Source organism: Armigeres subalbatus, chromosome 2 (genome assembly GCF_024139115.2).
Source record: "Armigeres subalbatus isolate Guangzhou_Male chromosome 2, GZ_Asu_2, whole genome shotgun sequence".
NCBI classification, from domain to species: Eukaryota; Metazoa; Arthropoda; class Insecta; order Diptera; family Culicidae; genus Armigeres; species Armigeres subalbatus.
In genome coordinates this window covers 196,596,940-196,620,471 of record NC_085140.1, presented here as the reverse complement: position 1 = coordinate 196,620,471, position 23,532 = coordinate 196,596,940, and the positions used below count along the sequence as shown (strand labels likewise).

The window sequence follows — 23,532 nt, the reverse complement described above, 5'->3', positions numbered from 1 at the left end:
CAAGAGCACAATAGAGGGATTTCAAACACAGCGGGTCACGAAACCCATCAGCAAGCCTCAGGATAAAACCAAGCTGTCTATTTGCGCGAGCTATCACATCTTCATAATGAGGGCGGAACGATAGTTCAGAATCCAACAAAACTCCGAGATCTTTAACTATGTTGAGGCGTTCCAAAGTATGTCCGACCAAAGAATAATTGAATAGAATCGGCTGTCTTTTCCTGGTATACGATATTGTACTACATTTGGCCACACAAAGCTCGAGAAGGTTTCGCTTGCTCCATTCTTCAAATAAGGTCAACAGATTCTGTAGCTCCAGACAATCTCCAATGTTTTTGATGACGGAATAAATTTTCATATCATCAGCGTAGAAGATGCGTTTTCCTCTAGGCACTACAAGAGCAGCATCGTTGATGAACAGGGAAAATAAGAGAGGACCCAAATTACTCCCTTGTGGAACACCTGACGTGATTGCGATAGTCCTGGAATGCGCTGCACCTAGTCTTACTTTCATTGATCTTCCCGTCAAGTACGATTCAAACCAATTGATGAGTCCAATAGATACACCGAGTTTCTGCAGTTTACGCAGAAGTATCCTATGATCAACACGATCGAAGGCGGCCTTGAAATCCGTATATACAGCATCCACTTGAAATCCAGCATCCATTGATCGTACGCAAAGCGCAAAGCGTAGTGCATTTCTTCAGCAAAGTCGACGGAATCCCATCCGGGCCAGGCGATACCGAATGAGTTTGCGCAGCGCATTTTCTTTATGATCGTCATTGATATCAAATATGTTGAACTCGAAACTAACCATGGGAGTATCGTTAATTGCTGCTTCTGTCTGAGATGATGTAGCTTGCGCAAGTGAGAAGGAACGTTCGAAGTGATCAGCAAACAGTTCACATTTTGGAGCAAGAGTATCGACAGAGATAGCTCCAAGATACATAGATGACGGCAATCCATCCTCCTTGCGTTTCGTTCGAACGAACGACCAGAATCGTTTAGGGTGCAATCGAAGATTCCTTTGTGTACGTTCAATGTATCGATTATACAAAAGACGGTTGTACGTTTTATACTTATTGCTGGCTAATACAAAGCAGCACTTCAGATGTAGAGAGCGGTTACGCCTGTATAGACGAAGCGCAGATCGTCTGCGACGTTTAAGTTTGCGTAGGAGGCCGTTACTCCAAGGTGGTTTCGCAGGGGCACGTTGGACCGGAACATGTTCTTGAACCACTCGCATAATTTCATTATTGAAATGTTGCACCATATAATCAACATTTTGATGAGAGTTCAAAAAACCCCAATCGGCCGCCGATAGTGCTTCACTAAGCAGATCGTAGTCAGCACGCCGGAAATCGTACTGACGGACCGAAGTATCTTCAAAACTTGGTGGCAAAGACAAAGTAACAGCTACATCTATAGCAGGATGAGCAGTGTCAGCATGGACGAGTGACTCAGCTGATGCACATGTATTGCATGCCGATAATGTAGCATCATTTACTAGAATTAGATCCAGAATACGGGAGTTGGAGTTCTTAATTGAGTTAACTTGGGTGAACCCATGAAAACTGAATGCATCTTGCAATGCACAACCTGCTGGAGTTAAGCGAGAATTGCTCGGGTCAATTTTAAGTCCGCCATCCTCAGCGGGAATCCATTGCAATTCTGGTTGATTGTAATCGCCAAATTGAAGGACTAAATCGTGTTGGTTCAAGCTAGACATGATGGAATCCACAGATTCTACATGTTTCTGGATAAGCATCAGATCGCTCCTACGATCAGGCGGTAGATAAATAACACCAATGCTGACCAAACGATTGTTGATTTTCAGTCTCACCCACAACTGTTCCAGTAAATCGCTTACGGGAATCGGATCAACAAAAGAGCAAAATCTTGAGGAAACCGCAATCAATACTCCTCCGCCACGTGTCTTTCGACTATTTCTGACGTTACGGTCTGTCTAAAAACGGTGTATGAATTGTCGAACAATTGAGTTGAGAGGATACTATCATCGAGCCAAGCTTCAGTAAGCACAATTACATCGTAATTTGAATCAGCTGCGGCTAGGAAAAACGAATCAATTTTCGTCTTGGTAGAGTTAATGGTTTAGCCTATCCTTGCCGTCTCCCTCTTCAGTGGGACAAAAGCCTCCACTACTGCTCTGCCATCGATTCCAATAAGGTCGATGTCGTCCGCAAAGCCCAGGAGCATATGCGACCGTGTAATGATAGTGCCGTTCCTCTGCACGCCAGATCTCCTAATAGCGCCCTAAGGTCACAAACGAGGTTGACACTTCGTCTGCAATCCGAATACTTGATTTCGAGCCATCCAGCGTTGCACGTATCAGTCTAATCAGTTTCGCCGGAAAACCATGTTCGGACATTATCTGTCACAGCTCATTTCTCTTCACTGAATCGTACGCTGCTTTAAAATCAATGAACAGATGGTGAGTCTGCAAGTTGTACTCCCGGAATTTATCAAGGATCATTCGCAGGCTAAACATTTGATCCGTCGTTGATCGGCCCTCACGAAAACCTGCCTGGTATTCGCCGGCTGTTAAACAGGATACGCAACAGGATTTTGTACGCCGAGTTCAGAAGGGTGATCCCTCTGTAATTGGCACACTCTAGTCTGTGCCCTTTCTTATAGATTGGGCATATGAGGCCATCCAACCAGCCGGCAGGCAGTTCTTCATCCTCCCATATTTTCTGGATAATGTGGTGGATTGATTGATGCAGCTGCTCACTTCCGTGTTTGAGAAGCTCAACCGGGATCTCGCCCTTCCCAGCAACGTTACTGTTTACACTTTACACTTTTACACTTTAAGGCTCGCTTAGAGCCTTCTTTATCTCGTCCAGCGTTGGTGGTTCCACAGATCATCGCCGACTATGTCCGTCCTGCTCCTTAATACACCTTCATTTTCACCGTTCAACAAATGTTCGAAGTGCTCCTTCCACCTGGCTGCCACCACAGTCTTGTCTGTCAGCAAATTCCCCTCTCGGTCATTGCACATGGCGGGCATTGACGCAGTCTTATGCCGCGTGCCATTGACAGTTGCGTAAAATCTCCGCATATCGTTTCTATCCATGTTCTTCTGCGCTTCAGCTATCACACTCTCTTCGTGTTGCCTTTTTTTCTGAGGTGGATTCGTTTCTTTTCTGCCCTTGCTACACTGTATCGCTCTCTGTTGGAACGGGTACGAGCCACTAGCATTCGACTCCTAGCAACATTTTTCTTGTCCGTCACTCGCTGGCACTCCTTATCAAATCAACCATTTCGTTGGCGTCGCTGTGCAGTGCCTAATACTGCCTGCGCTGCTTTAGTCACAGTTTCGTGGATATTTTCCCACAATCTGTTGACGTCGCCAGATCCGGTGGTATTTTCTATCCGCTCTCCAGCTTCTGGTGGTACTGTTCAGCAACTCCTTCAACTGACAAGCGTTGGATATTGAAACGCATCGTTCTGTTGTTTTGCGAATTCGTGATACTGGAAAGTCGTGCCCGATATTTTTGCAACTACAAGATAGTGATCCGAGTCGATGTTCAGACCTCTGAAGGACCTTACATCTATAACATCCGAGAAATGTCGTCCGCCGACCAGCACGTGGTCTATCAGAGAGCAAGTGTCTCCTCTCGGGTGTTGTCAGGTGTGTTTGCGGATATTCTTACGTGCGTAGGTACTGCTTATTGTCATCCCTCTAGCAGCAGCAAAGGTTACAAGTCGCAAACCATTATCGTTGGCAGCGGAATGAAGGCTTTCTGTACCAATGACAGGGCGAAAGAAACTTTCTCTTCTGATCTGCGCATTTCCATCCCCGATGCCAATCTTTACATCGTGTGTTAGGCACTCTCCGTAGGCCTTATCAAGGCTCTCATAGAACTCATCTTTCACGTCATCAGGCTTATCATTCGTTGGGGCATAGATGCTGATCAGGCTGTAGTTGCCCGAGCAACACAAGTAAGACAAAAATGGTTGCAGCAACTTGATTGTGACTGAATCTGGTTACATACAAGTTGCAGTAACCCACGTGGAACATGTGTGCTGCTAGGGTGAAGAATTTGCCCTTCATTCTCAACACGCAAATGCGGTCGCTTATCGGGTTCCACCGGATAACGCGCTTCATCTGCTTCCCGATCATTATGAAGCCAACTCCTCGTTCTGCTCTGTCACCGCCGCCATAGTAGATGTGGTACTTGAATGAAGTGTTCGCTATGGGATCCACCGCCCGGAATTCACATTCTCCAGTTCTGGGCCACCGTATTGCTGGATTGCTGTCACACTCACGCTAACCTTCTGCAGCTCATGAGCCAGGAGCCCTACACGTGCGGGTTCATTAAAAGTTCTCACGTTCCAAGATCCGACTTTCCAATCGTTGTCCTTTATTCGTTGCCGTTGAATCAATCCGTTTGCTCTACTTTTGCCTTTCTTGGTCACTGTAGAATCTTCGGTAGGCTACCTTACCAGGGTTGCGCTACCTACATCGCGTTGAAGGAGCTGCCTTCTCGATGCTGACACAATGCAACATGCACACTTAAAATCAATCGCAGATTTATGTGCAATTTCACCGAAATCTCAACAGCAGAACTGTTCGGTGAATAATTTCAAAGATTTTCGGTGCTTTTGACAGTTGAACAAAGGAAAACTCACCGAAAATTTTATGAAATAATTACCGAACAAATCTGCTGTTGAGATTTCGGTGAATTGAAGCAAAATTCACCGATATCCGTAAAATTATTTAAGTGTGTGGTGTGCACAGTTTAGTTTAGAGTCCCTCGCTGGCACTCGGACGATGATCTGCCGCCCATAACATGGGGAACAGACGCTCGATCAGATTTGCAAATCCTCGTATCCCGGCCAGCGCCACGAGGAGGTAGGGATAGGAGTTGCTGGGTAAGAGGCTAAGGACCGCAAAATGGGGTCTATTTTATTCCTTCAGGTACGCGAAGTACCAATGGTACGCTTTACCCAGCATTTGCCGTGTCAACAACATTTCGAGTTACAAATTTCAATGTGAGAAAAATTTACAGATTCAGAAGAACGTCATAACGGAAATCAAACCAGCATGTTAATGCAAGCCTCTAAAGCCCTTGTGTGTTATATACGGTTCTAATTCGTATGATGCAGATGTTCGAGGTTCGCCAAATTGTTCTGTAATTTGGATCAAGTGTCTACAAAGTCAACTACGTCTGATAGACCAATTAATCTGAATCCCACCAGAGGTCGAGAACTACAAATGCAACACATGAGCATCAGATTTTATCGTCCAGTGTTATTAATTCAGCATTGTAATATAACGCTATTGAATAATATTGACTCCTATAAAATTAAAGCGGAATGAGAAATTATAAATCATCGGCGTGACAGATTTTGAACAGTGGTATCGCCAATAAGTGTAGCATCACTCAAACGTTGATCGATTTGTATAAAATTTTGTCGATAGCATCAGGCAAAAAGCACGGAATAAGAAGGTGGCCCAGGAAAAATTTCGGTTATTCCATACTGGTTCAAGCCACACACAAGGAAACACATATTAACCTTACAGATATGCAATGCGAGAAAGTCCTTTCAAATTCGTAATAGCCGAACGCGTAAACTTCATCGTTCTAACGTCAACCGTCATATAGTTTGGTCATTAGAAGAGATTTCTAGAAAACCCATTCAGCCATTGTACCTTCTACATTGCTTCCGACGAAAAGCTCAATTATAGCACCAAGCAGCCAAAATCCACGATAAGCCCAACATCCCATTAACTTTTGTATACCGCTGTTTGTGCCGTGCTGCCAAGTGAAACTTCAATTACCGGATGTGGAAAAGTTTTTCCCCGGAAAATCGCAATCCCTGTCAGCCCACATTATTGACAAAATCCTCCGTCCGTGTAAATCCCTTCCAGATAAATAGAGCATTCCGGTGTACCGGCACCAGCTGCCTGCAGAAATTAGCTAATTAGATGCGGGAAGCTATGTCTCCGCCTTACACCTCTGCCCTCCGTCATAGTCGCCTCCAGCTGATGGGTATGTATTTGGGGTATTTGGGTACAGTAGTGCAGCTTTTCCCGATTGAAATAAATTTACATCACTTACCAAAGTCAATAGAAAACTCCTCCGTTCGCTGCGGGGCGGATGCGGACTCGTTAGCGACAGAGATGGCTTTCCTTCCTTCCGCTGGCACCTTCGCCGCATCCCGTTCGAGTTGAGCTTCTGTCTTAGTTCCGTTCGTTGCCTGAGCACCACCGGCATCGGCACTGGCACTGTGCTCCTGTCTAATCTGACCTATTATCGGGCGATTTTGGCAAAGCTCCTTTCCCGACGACAGCGACAACTGGGGCAGGCAACTTTCACGGCGCTCAAATTTATCACCATAATCCCTTGGGTATTTTTCTTCCACGGTGGCTCTGTTGTCATCGTCGTTGTCCTTTTTGCTTTTGGTGCTCGAAGGAGACGAAGGTTCACCGGCAACTACCGATGCCATTAGGTGCCCTAGCCCCGGCGGCGGTAGTTGTTGATGTTGTTGTTGTTGTTCCGGTCGTTGGTATCCAAGACTAGCGCAATTATTATTAGTCTTACTGAAACCAATTCGTAGTTCGCTGGAACCATGTTTGTCATCGGTCGTAGAACTCGAAGCATAGCTTCTCGTTACAACCGGGCCTCCTTGTCTATGGGGATATCTTTTTCCAGAAGGAGCCATTGGGCAGTCGATGATGGCATGCGGGGTTCGCATGGGTTCTGCGCCGGTGCTGTTGAAGGGCGGTTCCTGCTCCAGTACAGATTGCTCACAATCAGAATCAATCAAAAGTGGGCGCCTGACTGATCTGATGAGAGATAGGAAGGAAAAAATATCGTTGAAGAGGGGATGAGTGCCGTTGAAAAAATGTCTTAGCAGTTTATCGCAATCGTGCAGAAAGTTGACAATCGTACTTGAGTGGATTTCTGGACTCTTTGTGTGTTGAATTGTAGGTTTGAGAGCAGTTAAAAAGCATGGCATTGAAAAGATCCACTTTAAGTTGTTAATGTTATGGGCAAACAACTATTTTATTACAAAATGGAACTTATTTGTATTTGTATTAGCGAGCGACGTGCAAACACCAATTTAGCAACACCTGCAATGACGATGTAAAATATCGCAACAGTTTATAAAGAGCGAAAATGTCCACACAAAAAACTACTATTTCTAATCGAATTACGTCAGATATTGTTATTTTCAATCGGAGTGAGCTTCGATGATTTTTTCCCAGATGGCCGTACTCATATTTTAATTTCTAACACTAACCTAAAGTCCCAAAAGAGCAAACAGAAATTTTTAATGTGCCGCAGACCATCGGTGAATAAAACGAAACTTTTCTCAATCATAGTCAAAAAATATCAGTAGTGGATCATTACATTATCCTACTTACCTGATTCTTGCAAATCCCCCAGCCGACGACAAGGATTTGGATGAGCTCAAAGGTTCGGGCGCCACAGATGGCGGCAGCAATGCGGGGGGTGCTGAGTTGAAATATGTCCTGGTTTTTGCACCTCTCCTGGTGGGAGCAACTGCATCAGCCCCATCGCCGCCACCAGGAATATCATCTGGGTTACGTTGGAATGTGGCAGAAGTTGCGGCGGTGGAACCACCAATGCCGTTGCAGTCATCGAGTGGCTTTGTCGCCTCTAGTGCCAACGATAGTGTCATCGACCGGAAAGACGGGGATGGGGGCTGTGATGCCAAGTCGTTAGCATCATTACCGTCGTCACTTTCTTTTTCAGCGTTATTTTTGAACCTATAATGACGCCTTTGCTTCCTGAGTTTTCCCGCCGCCGTCGTTGCCGCCACCGCCGCAACAGCATCATCATTGCGTGCATCGGGCTTTCCCCGTGTGCTGGTGCTATCGGAGTTTGATGATTGCCGCTGCCAACTAGGGCTGGAAAAAGGCTGCTGATTTCTGTTGTCGTAGTTGCGGTGGCAGTCATCGGCAGCTACGGCGAGCGGAGAGGAGGAGCAGGAGGTACGGCTTGACGATGGGATTGCGCCGGAAGGGTGCCGATAATTGCAATGGTGATTATCGATGATGGTGATGATGGGGTTTGATGCTTTGTTGTTGCCGATGGGCGAACGAGTGGCACTTGTGCGGGTACCATTAGGAGGGCTTTGAATTCGATCCTGCAAAAGGTCGGCTTGCTGGTGGGCGAGGGATTCGATTGCGCTGAAATCGCTCTGTAGGTTGGTCATGGTGGATGCTTGAGTGTTTAGGAGAAACTGCGTTTTTATTGGAAAGGACGGCAAAAATGAAGATGTTTTTAGTCGTTGTAAGACGAGTTTTTCTTTATATTTTTTGGGACATATATATTTTACCTTACATTCAATTAACGTTTTCCGTCAAAATTTTTCGTGACTTTATCGATTGTAGAACTTATTTGCCGGCAACTTTCCCAAAAAATTAAAATTTTGTAACTATTCTTAAAAATTGAAGCTAACATTGTACCACAGCATTCTTTTTAAATGATTTTTTACCAACATCAGGATAATTTTTCATGCCGGTTCACATGCGCAGCACTTTTTAATTTTATATTTTTGATTTTTTAAATAGTTGGGGGTTTAAAACTATGGACTCTTTGGAAAAATGTCAAACAAATGACTGAAACAATAAAATGAGATAACATAATCATGGAAAGATCAGTTGTTGTGAAGAGATTACTCCGTTTTATGGATTTGTATTTTATTTTATATTTATTGGTACTAATGAACACTCCCAAAATGGTACTAGTATACATCATATATCAATTGAAAGCGAATTCTGCATAGCCTGCAAATGAGTATCTATCTTCATATTTTATTTTCCCCACCACATTGCGTTGATATCTGTTTATTTTGTTTGATTATAAATTTCGCACTGTTGTGCTTTTTGAAAAGGCGAATTTCATGTTATATACATTCATGATACTACCTGTTTATAAATTATGATAAAAGCCATAATCGGAAACAGCGGTGTTTCCTTCTCAACGCTGCCAGCATACAACTGATAACTTATATGCTACAAATCAGCTTAAAGTAAAAGTCAGTAAAAGTTGAAAGGGTTTAAGGACCAGCCACCCGGAATCCAAAAATAATTTCACTCGTTTTTAAGGGCACCGCACTAAGCGTCGCAGCATGCATGAAATAATAAAATTGACAGTTGTGCGTTGCTTTCATATTGATTGCGGTACCGTCGAAAACTTGTATGGAATTGGTTTTGAATTTCGGGAGGCTTGTCCTTAAACACGTATTAACTCTTCATGATCTGGTCAACAATAGTCAATATGAAACAATCAATACGAAACTGGCTACAATGTATGGACTACCAAGTCATAATTTTATTCACCCTTTTGGCACTTTAGAAAGAGACAAAATCTGTGGTGTACTTGAGCGTGATTATGTTGCTGCAATGGGGGCTGGTGACGACTGTGGCCAAACGTGGGGATGCTTTTGGAGGAGCCAACAAGCCACAAGGGATGAACAATGAACCTTTTTGCCTTTCTCGTATACAAAGTATACGTAGAGGCTATATGTTCGCTCCAAAAACAAACATTTTATAGGAGGCCCGGAGACCCATAGTAATAGGTACCAATCGACTCAGCTCGACGAATTGAAGTGATGTCTGTGTGTGTATGTGTGTACGCAAACAAATCTCTCTCATTTTTTAGGCACTTGCTCTTAACCGATTTGCTTGCAATAGGTTTCATTCGACGCAAAATATTGTCCCATCATTTCCTATTGAAAATTGGCCGAAGTTATGGACAGAATACAATTTCTTACATGAAAATCACGTAAAAATTCTCACTCATTTTTTTCGACGCGAGATACTTTCCCATTTTTTTATTGAAAATTGGCCGGATCGGACTATGGTATCGGAAGTTATGGCCAAAATACTAATTTCAAAACCTGTGTGGGAATTCTCTTTTCTGGCACTTATGGTCATCCGATTTGCTTGCAACAAGTTGAAAAATAAGACCTATCCACCTATTAGTGTTATATTAGACTTCCTTATATATTTCTCAACCCTTTTGAACGAACGAGGAAGACACCATCGCCGTTAGGTGGATTAATGTGTTTTGTTTTTTTAAATCATAAATTACGAGATCAAAATCCAAGGCAAATTTTTACATTTTAATAAAAGAACAATTATAAAACTTGCTAGTAGAAAAAATGCACAAAAACACCCCCACCCCCCTTATTGTCGTTTACTGGGCTTGATAACCGATATAGCAAGGAAACACAGGTCAACAATTGATGAATCTGCCATTCTACTGAGAAAGGCAAAACGGCTGAGATGTTAAAAATCAAAGTCTATCATAGTTTCGTGACGTTGTTCGATTATCGCAATCGCAAAGTGTGCCCCAATACCAATATGCATCGAATGCAACTTGTTACAAGCAAATCGGTTAAGTGTAAGTGCCTGAAAAATGGGCTAGACTTTTCCACCCGTTGTTGTCTAAAAAAAGTATTTTGGCCATAGCTTCTGAGCCCATAGTCCAATCTGAAAAATTTTCAATAGGAAATAATGGGACAGGATTCTGCGTCGAATGCAACATGTGGCGAGTAAATTAAGTTTAAGTGCCTGAAAATGTGCTAGACTTTTCCGCTCGTTGTTGTCTGACGATCTTAACACCAGGAGGGAACTTTAGCTTCAAAATCCTGTCATACATAAGGATCCATAATACCGGGCCCAGAATTGAACCTTGTGGAACTCCTGCGGTAATACACTTTTCTGACCGGCATCGGTATCGTATAATAGTACACGGTACACGGCTTCCCGGTCTTCGGCAACAACACCAGTTTCTGTCTTTTCCATCTTTCGGGGAATCTACACTCATCTAGGCATCTTTACATAGCTAGCCTGAAAATGTTCGGGTTCGCTATGATTGCTGCCTTGAGAGCGCTGTTCGGAACTCCATCAGACCCTGGAGCTTTGTTCGTTACCAGGGACTTAGCCACCGCGAGTAACTCTTCGTTCGTCACTGGAGCCACCATTTCGGCCGCACCCATATTGCCTTGCGGTGCAGGAGGCCAGGGACTTGTAGCTCGGGACGGGAAGAGTACCTCGATAATCCTCGTTCGGGGGGTGAAGAGCTCCCTTTGGTCTTGGCCATCACTATCCTGTAGGCGTCACTCCACGCATTCGCGTTGGCTCCTTCGCATAGGTCGTCGAAACACGCTCTCTGTCTGCTCTTGATGGTCTTGTTAAAGGCCAGTTTCGCAGCTCAAAACACTTCACGGTGGTCCGCTCTTTCATCCTCGGTGCGGGCACGTTGCATCCTTCTTCTAGATTTGAGGCAGGTAAATCGAAGGGCCGCAATCTCGGGACTCCACCAGTATACCGGGCGTCACACGCGCGTGATAGGACAGCTACCATCGCATTCCCACTTAGACCTTCAGTGTTGGCTTCCAGTCCCAGGGCCGCGGTGAAAACTTCGCTGTAGAAGTTATTGGTTCTCCACCCACGGACCTGACAGGGATCTCCGGATCTCGGATGTTGCACGCCATAGTTGATCTTAAAGCGAATTGCTAGATGATCACTATGGGTGTAACCCTCGTCCACCCTCCAGTCCAAGTCTGGATTCACGTTGATTTGGTTGCAATAACTCAAATTTGGTCATATATGAGTATCATCAACTGATTTACAACATGTGTGTTGCTCGGGAAACGTATAACGGCAATTCATGACTCGACCCCGTTCCTTCTGAACGTGCTAGTGGAACCATAATTGACTAGCACTGCGTCGAGCTTCACTAGCGCCTCCAGTAACGCCACTCCACTCCACTGTCCAAGCGTTAAAATCTCCTGCTATGACGACCGGCTTACGATCGACTAGGTCAGACGATAGCCTATCGATCATCAGGTTGAACTGTTCTAATGGCCACCTTGGTGGGACATAGAAGCTACAATAGAACACACCATTGACCTTCGCTATCGCGACACCCTCAGCAGAGGAGTGTACTACCTCTTGGATCGGGTTTCATCCTAGACCCAATTGCCGTTATCGACATGGACGTTGTACGGGTCGGACAGGAGGGCGACATCAGTCCTCGACTCCGAGACCGACTGCGACGGTCTTGTCGACCTCTGTACCGCACTGGTCTCTGACGGCAGAGACGACGTCGTCCGCATCTAGTCTAGTTGCTTGCACTGGAGGTTCGCTTCCGCCCCCAACGACCTCATTTCGATCCGGCGACTTGCACCTGATTGGTGTCTTTCGCCTTTTTGGGCCGAGAAGTCGCCTTCTCGGGTCGACGCCCTTCGGGTTCCTCTACACCCCATCTGCTCCGTCCAGACGACGTTTGGCCTTTATGGTCGCACGGTGTTTGGCTTTGCTCTGAGCGCCTTCGCCGGCCGTCAAGGCAAAATCAATCGCCTTTTGGGCCATGGTTGGGAGAAGGCGTCGGTTTGAGCACCTTTGTCGGCCCTCTCTCTTCCCGCTACCCGAATCACTCGATTCGTACGTTTTTGCATTCGTTTCGAAAAAATTGCGGCATTATGTATTTCGTTCGACTTCATTCAGTCGCAGTATAAGATTTCGAATGGTGCTGTACTAGCTCAATCGAGCATGTTCTGTCAAACGAAATGTAAACAGAGAGAATAAGAGATAGCTGTCTCCGAAAGACAACCTTCAGCGCAATGTAAGTAAACAGAGAGAATAAGAGTAATCTGAATTCATCTGCGTGGCATCCTTCAGGGTATAAATTGGCAGTTAATTTATAAACAAGCAAATTGTGCTCAATGACTATAGTCAAAGCAATATTATTTATTGAGCGGGTGCAACGAAAAAAACGATTTTAGTTGAAGTCGTGTTTACGCGGATTTCGGGGTAAGTAGAGATAGCATATTTTCTGGGAACTTTAAAAGTAGGTATACCAATGACATTCTTTCCTTCAAAATACAATAATGAAACATTTGTAGAGAAATAATATTAAATATAATATGAAACTTTCAGCAAGAAATGACTCTCGAACAACATTCGAAAGCTATAAAGGTGACGAGCGTTTTTCATTCGACTTGAGTCGTTTTCCAGTGTACTATCGAGTATCCATAATGCCAAAACATCTCGTTATTCTTGTACCTCCTCGAGCATACTCGAACGATGAGTCGTTTTCGAGATCGAATCGAAAGCCGTAATGCCAAACATGTTCGACTCGATAGAATTTTGTTCGAATCGAGATGCACAATGCCACCCCTGTTCTTGTCTTGCGACTCGAACAACCTGGCGGAGCATCCAAAGGTTCTGTTTCAGTTCCTTACTGATGTTCTGCCTTGCGTTCGCGAACTGGATGATATCATCGTTGCAGCCTTCGTCACTCCGCTCCCCAGACAACCAGAATGCATGCATAATGGAATTGTTTTTCTATTATGCGATGCCTATGAGCACAAATTTAATCGCTTACCAGTTGCGAAAACGCTTTTTGCGTACAAAAGTGAAGGCGATACATATGTATTTCTTATCCGACGTTGCACGGTAATGTATGCGATATGCACGATTTGTATACGAGTTTGTTCGTTATACATTGCGATGTAGTTTGTGATAACAAACTCTGTTTGACAGAAAATCCGATTTCAGTTGGGTTTGTTTGCAGGAATATGCGATGTAAACATATGAAGCTGGAATAAAATCGCAAAATAGCCTACTGTGATGAAATATGAGATTTTGATGAAATTTGGATCGGTAAACGATTTTAGTTTTATTTCCAAGTAAACGATTTCAATCGTACATTCTTATGCGATGTGTGGTTGTTTGGGTCTCCGCCTCCCTGGGAGGCAAAGGGGTCTACCACCTCCATGCTCAAGGCATTGTCAAAAGAATTATTTTATTTTGCTTCACTCATTGTAAATGGGTCCCCCATTTGGCTACCGTCGAATTCTACTGGAGTAGTCGCCTTTAATGATCCCATGGTTATCTTTGCATGCCTTACTGCGTGCAGGGAGGCCATGCAAGGTTTGACACTTACTAGTTCAGAGCCAGATCAGCGCAAGTCAGGAAAGGGCATCTGAGCCTACTCCCACCCAGCAGACAAAGCAGGATTGGACAGCGTGCTACAAGGACCGCCACGGTTTTAGGGGACGGAAGACAGCTTAGCCATTAGCCCACTTGCCGTTTTGAGTCAGCGTCACCCGGCTCTACTAAGAGAGTCGAATATCCAGCCCTCGCTTTCACAATATTACGATATCCACGACTAGGTTCGTAAACACGCGGCCATAATGCCGTAATCAGGATCACGCTGGCATTGATCCTGATGTGCCAATTGGCACTCCTTGGGCTCCTGTACGTTTTGAGCGGCACACGGTCGCTTTGATAGGGCCTGCTTGTGGACACATGCAGCTTTTTATAGAGGTTTAACAGAGCCCACTGCCAAGCTACTGGCACTGCTACGGGAAAATGGTAAATGCATCATGGAACAATCATGATTATCCTTAAACAATTGAAAAATGCTCCTTAAAAAATCTGATCATTTTTCCTCAAATTATTGAACAAATTACCTTGGAATATATAAAATGCTCCGTAAACATTTGAAAAGTGTTCCGTAGAAACGAAAAAAATGTACCGTAAACAATTGAAAATGCTCCTTAGAAAAACAAAGATTTGCTATTTAACTAATGATAATTGCGCTGTATATTGATATAAGAATTATTGTGAAATAGTTGAAAAAATTCCTTGAAATTGGCTGTCATAAAGTAGAATCTTATGCACCATTGTATAGCCCCTGGAGTATGAAGCTGATTGTTTTCCTTGGTAACCCTATTCAACAGAAAAATGCTCCGAAAACTAAGGAAAATGCTCCCTAAAAAGAAGAAATACCCCTTAAACCAATAAAAAATGCTCCTTAACCTGAGAAAATGCTCCATAAACTAAAAACAGTGCTCCGTAAAAAAAATGAAATCATCCATAAACTTATACAAAACTGTAATCTTAGCCTACAAGCAATTCAAAGCATTGTTGAAGAAATTGTGCACCAGACTGCTCATAGACAAACAGACGTCCCATACAACTGCACATCGCATAAACATGCTTGACGATACGAATTTCATTAAAATCACATAGCATATTTTTAATGCAAATAAATTTCCCTGCATAACCACAAAAGATATCTTAGTTACAAGATAAATCTTGTCGCTTCGGTTCTTTTTGCTCTGCTGTCCGAAACATGTTGGGTACCGAACTGTCAAATTATTTGTATTTTTCCTTCATTGACATTTAGCACCCTATCCTCCCCAGCAAAAGATGTTCCGGACAGCCACGACAGCGACAATTTTTATCTTGTAACTTGAATATCTCTTATAACCACCCACGGCTTGAGGAACTCGAAATTGTCGAAATCTGCGCTTACAAAATTTTCTAAGGAGCATTTTCAATTGTTTACGGTACATTTTTTTCGTTTTTACGGTACACTTTTCAAATGTTTACGGAGCATTTTATATATTTCAAGGTATTTTGTTCAATAATTTAAGGAAAAATGATTAGTTTTTTTAAGGAGCATTTTTCAATTGTTTAAGGATAATTTCATCTGTTTTAATGAACAATTTTTGGGCTGCCCACTGCTACTGGCTTCAGTCCGCAACTTTCAAGCTCTGCTTGGAGCTCTTCCTCCTTCATGTCGTGGAGTCCTCGCAGCAAAGCCTTGAGCGATGGTCCTTGTTTGCCGGCATCACTTTCACGCCCTCGCTGCAGAGCCGAAACGTACATTTCATCCCCTTAGCGATCAGCTGGCGAATTTTTGGGCGCAATTCCGGTGGATCGCCCTTCACAAACACGAGTGGGCATTTCTCCTTCCGCTCCGGTTGCACCTGCGGCAGCTGCGATTGCTGAGGCTTCTTCCTCTTTTTTGGCGGATTACCGGCGTCATCAAGCGGCAACGGCGAGAACACGTTGCTCTGCTAAAGCTGCTTGGAGGGGTTACCCGCGCCTCCAAGAGCAGTGCGCTTAAGCACTTTTCCAGCGACCGAATCGGCCACCGAGTCTCCCATGACGGGTCCGGGAGAAAATAACGCCAACGCGATGAAGCGAAAACGTAAGCAGCGAACGAACGAGAAAAAACACTTGGAAAAAATACGCGAGCAAAAAACACGTCCGTACGTGCTACTGTCTCGAACTGGAATGACCTAACGCATTGTTTATGTTTAATTCTCTCGAGAGTTCAGCTTCGCGAGAGCACGTGTTTTGATTTTCTACTTTCGTTTGCATGCTTCCTTTGTTCAATATAAGCAAAATTGCCTAATTTTATTTAATTCATTTTAACTCCACAGACATTAGTTAAACAGAACTGATAATAACAAATTGCTTGTGAACCAAACAGCAACCCATCTTTATCTTTCGTATGGCACTTTTGGTGGCTTTAGTTCTATCGGGTTGGTCTTGGAGTCGGGATCTTGAGAGTTTTTTAAGGTCTTTCTCGGCTCCACGTGGCTCGGCTCTTGGACAGTTCAGCTTTAGAGTTCAACGAAACTTTTTCCCGGCCCCGCGGGATCCGTAGTCAGCGAACTTAGTCAGGAACAGTGACTTAAGATTTCTTTGAGGCTCTTTCTCGGTTCCACGGCACAGGCACGTGAACGGTAGCTTGGGTATTCTTGCGGCTTTTTTCAACACCGCGGGATTCACGACTCACAATGGATTTTTACTCCGAGAATTATTTTTTCTCTTACTAGAAGCCGCCAACTGACAACACTCTGCACTATTCGGGATCTTCTTGATTCCCCTCTCACACAGTTTTTCCAAACCAATTTTCCACGAGTATGTCTTCTACTAGCTCCGAAATATTTTTTTTGAAATTAATCGATCCAGAGGTTTTTAGTCGTTAACAGTCCAGTTACGACGTCCCGATCAGTCGAAGATCTTGAAATTATGTTGCCGTCTTTTTTTAAATTTCGCTCCAAGAGCCAAAATAGGGTGAAGAGATAGAACAGTAGATATACTTCAATTGTAAAAGGTTTAATGCCACTAAATTTTTCCCTATGAATATACAACTGTGTCGATGGTTCGTGGGTTCCTTCCATATTCACTAACAAGCACAAGAAGCATTGCAGCGTAGTGCAAAATCAGGCCGAAATGGAATAGAATTATTGGGGTTTTCCGAAATGACAAGAGTGGTTTTTATAAAATTTCGTACTCAGCAACGACGAGGCCGAATCAATTAAAAAACTGAACTTTGGCAAAAATAATAATTTCTAAATCCCAGAGGTACCCATATCTCGAGAAAATTAACAATGCTGAGATTTTGGCGAAATAAATTAAGTAGGTATAATGATTTAGAATATCTTTGCCATTTTTAACATTTTCTTTTTCCGAACATCATGTGGAGTGTCGTAATTGGAATTAATGCCATAATATTCCAACTTTGGTGGAAGTTACTGTCTATGTTTACAATGACTATCTATGGAATGTTTTCGATTTGGCTGTATGAGTGTACATTTCCTTTCACTCTCATACTCTCATATAACTACGCCCAACTCTAGTAACCATGAAACGGTATCGAATTAACTGATCACATTACACTCCTAGCCCATCGGCGCTATTACATGTAGCGCAAGCTCAACGACCTTGCCGAACGACCATCACATCGGTCACCTAACAAATATGTTTTCTATGAAAGTGTTAAATTTCATGGAATGTTATTCTAGATTCCTTCCGCCTTGCCTTACTGAAGCAAAAAAGGTTAGCCCTGGTGTGCCGCTACTCTACTTTCTAAAGCAAGTAATTCATTTCTTAAAATCAACAAAACGATAACTTTCCTTATCGAGTGTAAAAAAATTCTATCAAAATTTAAACATTGAATATTCATATTCACAACTTCAAATTTTTCATGGGATGTTTTTATTTCTGTCAATGTGATACGTTAGAATTCGTTCAAAAGATCTTTGTTCAAGATGGAACTTTTTCGCCATATATAATTTAATTTAAGACAAAGGCGCCTTGCCGTGATCGATAAAGTTTCCCCTTCTCCAGTGTGATTGAATTTAGGCCAAAACACAAACCACACTTCAAGAATGCTTAGCTGGTATGCGACCAAAACTTTTCCTCCCCCTGCACCAAACGAAAAAAGGGAAAACTTACATTCAATCGTTCGTTCTCGAGCGATGCGTAGAGCAGGCGCTTTTCCGACTCGTTCCGGCTTTGCTCGAGACGCCGGCACCGACTGTTCGCTTCCTGCAGCTTCCGATGGAGATCGTCGATAAGACCGTCTTGGAGCGTTTGTTTGTCACTTATCATCGTTTGCAATCGCTTAATTTCCCCTTCCAGCCACTGCTGAAGCTGTTGGTCGCTTGAAGGCGCGGCCAGGTTCGTACGGCCGCTTTCCGGCTCGGGCTGCTCCGTTGATGCCATCTCGTCTGTTGGCTGTTGTTCTGTGCTTTCGGTGGCTAGGGTCAGCAATTTGGCCTGGAATAACAATCGGGGCGATAGGGGGGAAAGTGTTAGCACTTTTTCCGACAAGTCACGTTCTGATAAGAAGGGTCAAAGCTATGCTGAACTATATTCACGTCGACGTTTAAGCTTTTTGTTTGGTTAATCGAGTTTAGATATACTTTTTGCAAGACCGGAGAGGGTGTTTGAAAGAAAGTTGGGTTAACTTAAATTAAGAAAAAAAAAGTATCGCTGAAACTAATCATAGTTCAGGTTGAATATACACCAGAAAGCTCGTTCTACATTTTCTCTGTTGCCAATTTCATCCCTTCTACAATATCGTCCCTGGAACCAGACCACAGTCTAATTTTCTTGCAAATTACTTGAAACCACATCACGTTCAAATAGCAGCAAAGTTCCCATTATTCGAACCGCGACAAAGAGGGAAAGGGCCACGGTCCCCATGTTCACTCCCACTAGGGTTAGACATCGTAAATGAATCATTACTGGAATGCTGAAACATGCGTGAACTCCGTTGTCGTTGTCCTTGCTCCGACTAACACGACCTCGAACAAACACAATTATCAGAATACATAGAGCAGAATCATGCCACTACAAGGTCTTCCGTCTTCTCGTACAGATACATCATCCGTATCTTGTAAGGAATCTAATTTTGTCAGTCGTCGTCGTCGTCGTCATTGGTTGCCGGTATTTGGTCTGTGTCTATCAGTCACGCAGCGTCGTTTCGACACCATTTCGTGTGCAAATATCCGCGTGTCTTGTGTCGAAACAAATCTTCTTCGAGGTTTCATCTAGCGGATTTGTTGTTTGTTTTAGTTTGTCTCAATGGTGGTGCTTTGGAAGACCAACTTTAAACTGTAATCGGGAGGATACTATCGTGTCTGTTCTGGATAGGTATTCAATTTGTCATGACGTATTATGGTTGATTTTTATACAATGCTTGTGTTATATATATATTGATTACTGTCTTTGGATATGAAATTTTACTTTTTGGAGAAGAGCAAATGAAAACCTCTTACAAAAAGAGACCTGCAATTAAAATCGGAGCATGTCAATTAAATGAAAAATAAATTGTGCCACGAATTACGTAATAAACCAACAAACAAATCTTAACACGTGAAGCTTAATATAACACCCTTGGGATTTTCGTGAGAAATAAAGAAAACGATTATGACTTATTATGATCAGGCCAATAACTTCGAAATGTACAAATTACGTATACATATACATATTTTGAATTTCTACATACTAATTACCTCAATCACCCAATCCCAAGCAAAGCCTTATTGCCTCGATTGTCAATAAACTAATAGCGAATTGTTTCAACGAAGCAGCAGCAGATTAGTTACCGCAACATGACCAACCCCATGACATTCTTATTGCTACCCATCCCTTCACATCGTTTCCGTTCGTCGTCGACCAGCAGCCGCCAGGTACATAGCAGAAAACATAGGCCAATGGGAGCACCTCCCGCTCTGCTTGACAATGTAATTGCGTGACTTCTGCAAAGTATTTACGTAGTACAAGGTAAACCCATTGTATGTTACGAGATGGTTTGCCTTTTTGCCTCCGACGGGAATGGCAAATATATTCATGAACTACCGAAGCAGCCAGCGACCGGTGGAGAGGGGCAACAGGGAGGGCAAAAGTTTTCCTGGGAAACTTTCTGACCTTTCCTAGCTTAGTCGGTACGCAACGCACCCGTCCCTGCCCTACTCGACTGTAATTACTGCGATCAATCAACGGCTTCTGGTCTAGGTTAGCATACGGTTTCTTATTGTAAGTTTTGAACTGGTTCCCATCGTTCGCAGCTCCTACCCCAAGAAGGTTTGGGGCTTGGCAGCTTCTGGAAGTAGTATGGTTTGCGGCTTTCGCATAATCCTTCTTGCGGAAATTGAAGAATGAGGGTTTGCAAATATTATTCGGAATTATCTTCTACATATCTGTATTATCGTTTGAATGAGCTCAATTATTTACTCACCTCATATATGATTATCGAGGTTAACAACATACTCAAATTTAGGGAGGTGTTTCACACGCGTCTGGAATATTTTCGTATGTGCTGAACTTAATATGGTTTGGTTGGCCACACAGACATTTATTAAGATAATAATTTATGAACGAAATTTCCGAGGAAAAGTTGTTTACCCGTAAATGTTATTTTCGGGCAATTTTTATTTTCGAGAATACGCCATTTTCGAGAAAAGTCTTTTTCGGAGAAATTTTATTTTCAGGAAAATGCCATTTTTGGGGAAACGTCATATTAAGGGAAACATCATTTTTGGGACAGTATCATTTTCGGAAAAAAATATTTCAGGGGAACGTCAGTCTCGGAGAAACGTCATATTGGGAAAAATGTCATTTTCGGGGAAACGTTATTTTTGGAGAAATATATTTTTTGGTAAAACGTTATTTTAGGGAAATGTCATTTTCCTTAAAAAAGTATTAGTTATTTTTAGGAAATGTCATTCTCCTTAAAAAAAGTAATTTTCGTAAAGAGTAATTTTAGGGGAAACGTCATTTTTAAGGAAATGTCATTTTAGAAGAAACTTCATTTTCTGGAAACGTTTTTTAGTTAAATGTAATTTTTAGGGAAATTTGAGAAAACGTCATTTTTAAGAAAAGGTCATTTTGGGATGGGTCATTTTCCAGAAAACATCATTTCCGGAAAAAGTCATTTTCAGGGAAATGTCAGTTTCGGGGGAACCGTTTTAAAGGTCACTTCCTAAAAAAACGTTTGCAGAAGCTAAATAACATTTCCAAAAAAAAACATTTTCATAAATAACATTTCCAGAATCTACGAAAATGATATTTCTCCGAACATGAAATTTCCCTGAAAATATTTTTTCAGAAAATGACACTGTCCCGAAAATGACATTTCCCCAAAGATGTAATTTCCCTCAAGATAACATTTCGCTGAAAAACGTTTATAGAAAATGATTTTTCCCCGAAAATTACGTTTTCCAAAAATGACGTTTCTCCAAAAATTACATTTCCCTGAAAATGACTTCTTCCGAAAATGACACTGTCCCAAAAACGAAGTTTCCCCGTAAACAACGTTTCTTCGAAAATGGAATTTCCCTGAAAATGACATTTTCTCCACGATTCCCCAAAAATGACATTTCCCTGAAAACGGCATTTCCCTCAAAATAACGTTTCGGAAGCTTAAGGACACTCCTCACGGAATCCAAGTTTCAAAGTGCTCGCGTTTTCGGGGGCACACGACTCGATACGGAAGCAACGCACAACTGCATTTTTCTTATTACAGGTAATCTTCGATATAACGTACCCCCGATATAACGTACACTCGATATAACGTCACTCGATATAGCGTACATTTTTCCCCGTTATAACGTACACTTTGAAAAATATTTTTAATTTGGGTAGTTATTACAAAATAATTTATAATTGTTAAATAATTGTTATGATCATTCATGTAGGAATGACATTATTGAATGGAGTCTAATTTTATCAAACAGAGGTATTAATTACTGTTTTCCCCAGTTTGCACTGTTCTCAGAATTCTCCCGAGGTATTGGATAATATTGAGTTAATGAACTTTTAGGCATATTCTATGGACAAATGTCTAGTTGATATAAGTCAAAATTAAGTCTAAGTCAGGTCTAGATCAGCCAATGTCGAGAAAAGTATTGTTATTGTAGATGCAGGCTTGAAATATGTACCAGATAATTTTTAAATTAATCCTAGAGAAAATTCCTAGGGGAGCTCCCAAAATAATTTCTGGCGGATTTTGTGGAGGAATTCCTGTAGGAAATTCTAAAAGAGTTCCAAAAAGAATTTCCGAATCAATTCTTGAAAAAAAAATCGGATTGAATTCATGAAGGAATTAAAAAAACTGAAGAAATTTTCGAAACGAATTCGTAAAGTAATTTCTGGAGGAATATTTTAAAGAATTTCCAATGGATTTTTTGAAGAAATTCCTAAAAGAATTTCCGAAGGAGTTTCCTGAATGCATTTTTAAGCAATTCCTAAAGGAGTTTAAGAAGGAACTCCAAATAGAATTTGTGAAGAAATTCCTAGATTTCTACCGGAATTCCTTCGGAAATTCCTTCAGGATCTACTTCCAGAATTCCTTCTGGAATTGTTCCATCTGGAATTTTTCCTGGAATTTCCTTCGAAGATAGCCACAGGTAGTTATTCTTTCGGAGAATGCACCAGTAATTTATTCTAAAATTCCTTTAAAAACCCTTTGAAGATTATTCCAGGAATTTCTTCGGCGATTCCCGGAGGGATTTCTTCAAAACATCTTCCACAAATGAAAATTCTTCCAGGAATTCCTTCGGAATTTCCCTTAGACATAAGGTCAATACTTCCACATCGAATCCTTTCTTTAATTTCTTTTAAGAAAATCCTAAGACCTCCGAAAATTGATGCAAGAATTCCTTGAGCATTATCCTTTTAGAAATTTCTCCAAAAATTCTAGAATAAAATTCAAAGAAACTCTTGGAGAATTTCTAAACGAATTTGTAAATGTTGGTTAGGGATCGTACACATATTACGTAAGCACTTATGGGGTAAGGGGGGGGTTAGAAATTCATGCAAATGTAGTCTAATACGTGAATTGTTTGTGAATGGCAGGTAAAACTCGTCTTAATATGTAGTTTTTTTGTGTAGGTTGATTGCGAGAGTTCCCTGTCTGAAAGTTCCTTGAGGTGAGCGTGCCGACCCAGGGATTTCTTTGAAAAATCCTTCGGAAATAAATCTTTAAATCATTTTCAAATTCGTTCTCAATGTTTCTTCGAAAATTGAAAAAAATAATTTTAAGAATTACTTCAGAATCGACCACATGAACTCCTTCGGAATTCTAAACTTCCTCCTGGAATTCTCTCGGAAATTCTTCAAATCATTCATTTTAATCATTCTCCGGACATACCTTCCCACAACTATTTTAGAAATATCTGCGAAATATATTTTGGTAATTCTTTTCGATATTCTTTCGAAAATTGCTTTGGGGATTCGTTCTGGAATTCCTTTACAAATTCCTTCGGAAAACTATAAAGGGTTTGAAAATTCGCGTAGGAATTTCTTCGGAAGTTGCTTTATATTTTTTTTTTAGTTTCGTGGAGTTCTTCCAGGAATTCCACCGGAGATCCCTTTGGAGATTCTTTCACAAGAAACCTTAAGAAATTTCTCCAGAAATTCCTGTT

At 42.1% G+C, this 23,532-nt stretch overlaps 1 protein-coding gene across 8 annotated transcripts in view; it reads right to left on the bottom strand.

Annotated features, from left to right (window-relative positions):
* The window catches only part of LOC134211461 (uncharacterized), a 161,467-nt gene that overhangs the window by 73,187 nt on the left and 64,748 nt on the right, over nucleotides 1-23,532 (bottom strand). For 7 of the 8 annotated variants that reach the window (XM_062688336.1, XM_062688332.1, XM_062688331.1 and 4 more), the window contains exons 8-10: nucleotides 18,056-18,379; nucleotides 7,397-8,238; nucleotides 6,087-6,814 (exon numbers count right to left, since the gene is read on the bottom strand). In XM_062688336.1, the coding sequence (XP_062544320.1) occupies nucleotides 6,087-6,814; nucleotides 7,397-8,238; nucleotides 18,056-18,379 (1,894 nt within the window). Of the gene's footprint in view, nucleotides 1-5,700; nucleotides 6,011-6,086; nucleotides 6,815-7,396; nucleotides 8,239-18,055; nucleotides 18,380-23,532 lie in introns of those variants that run through there. The other variant, XM_062688337.1, reaches the window with a different exon arrangement.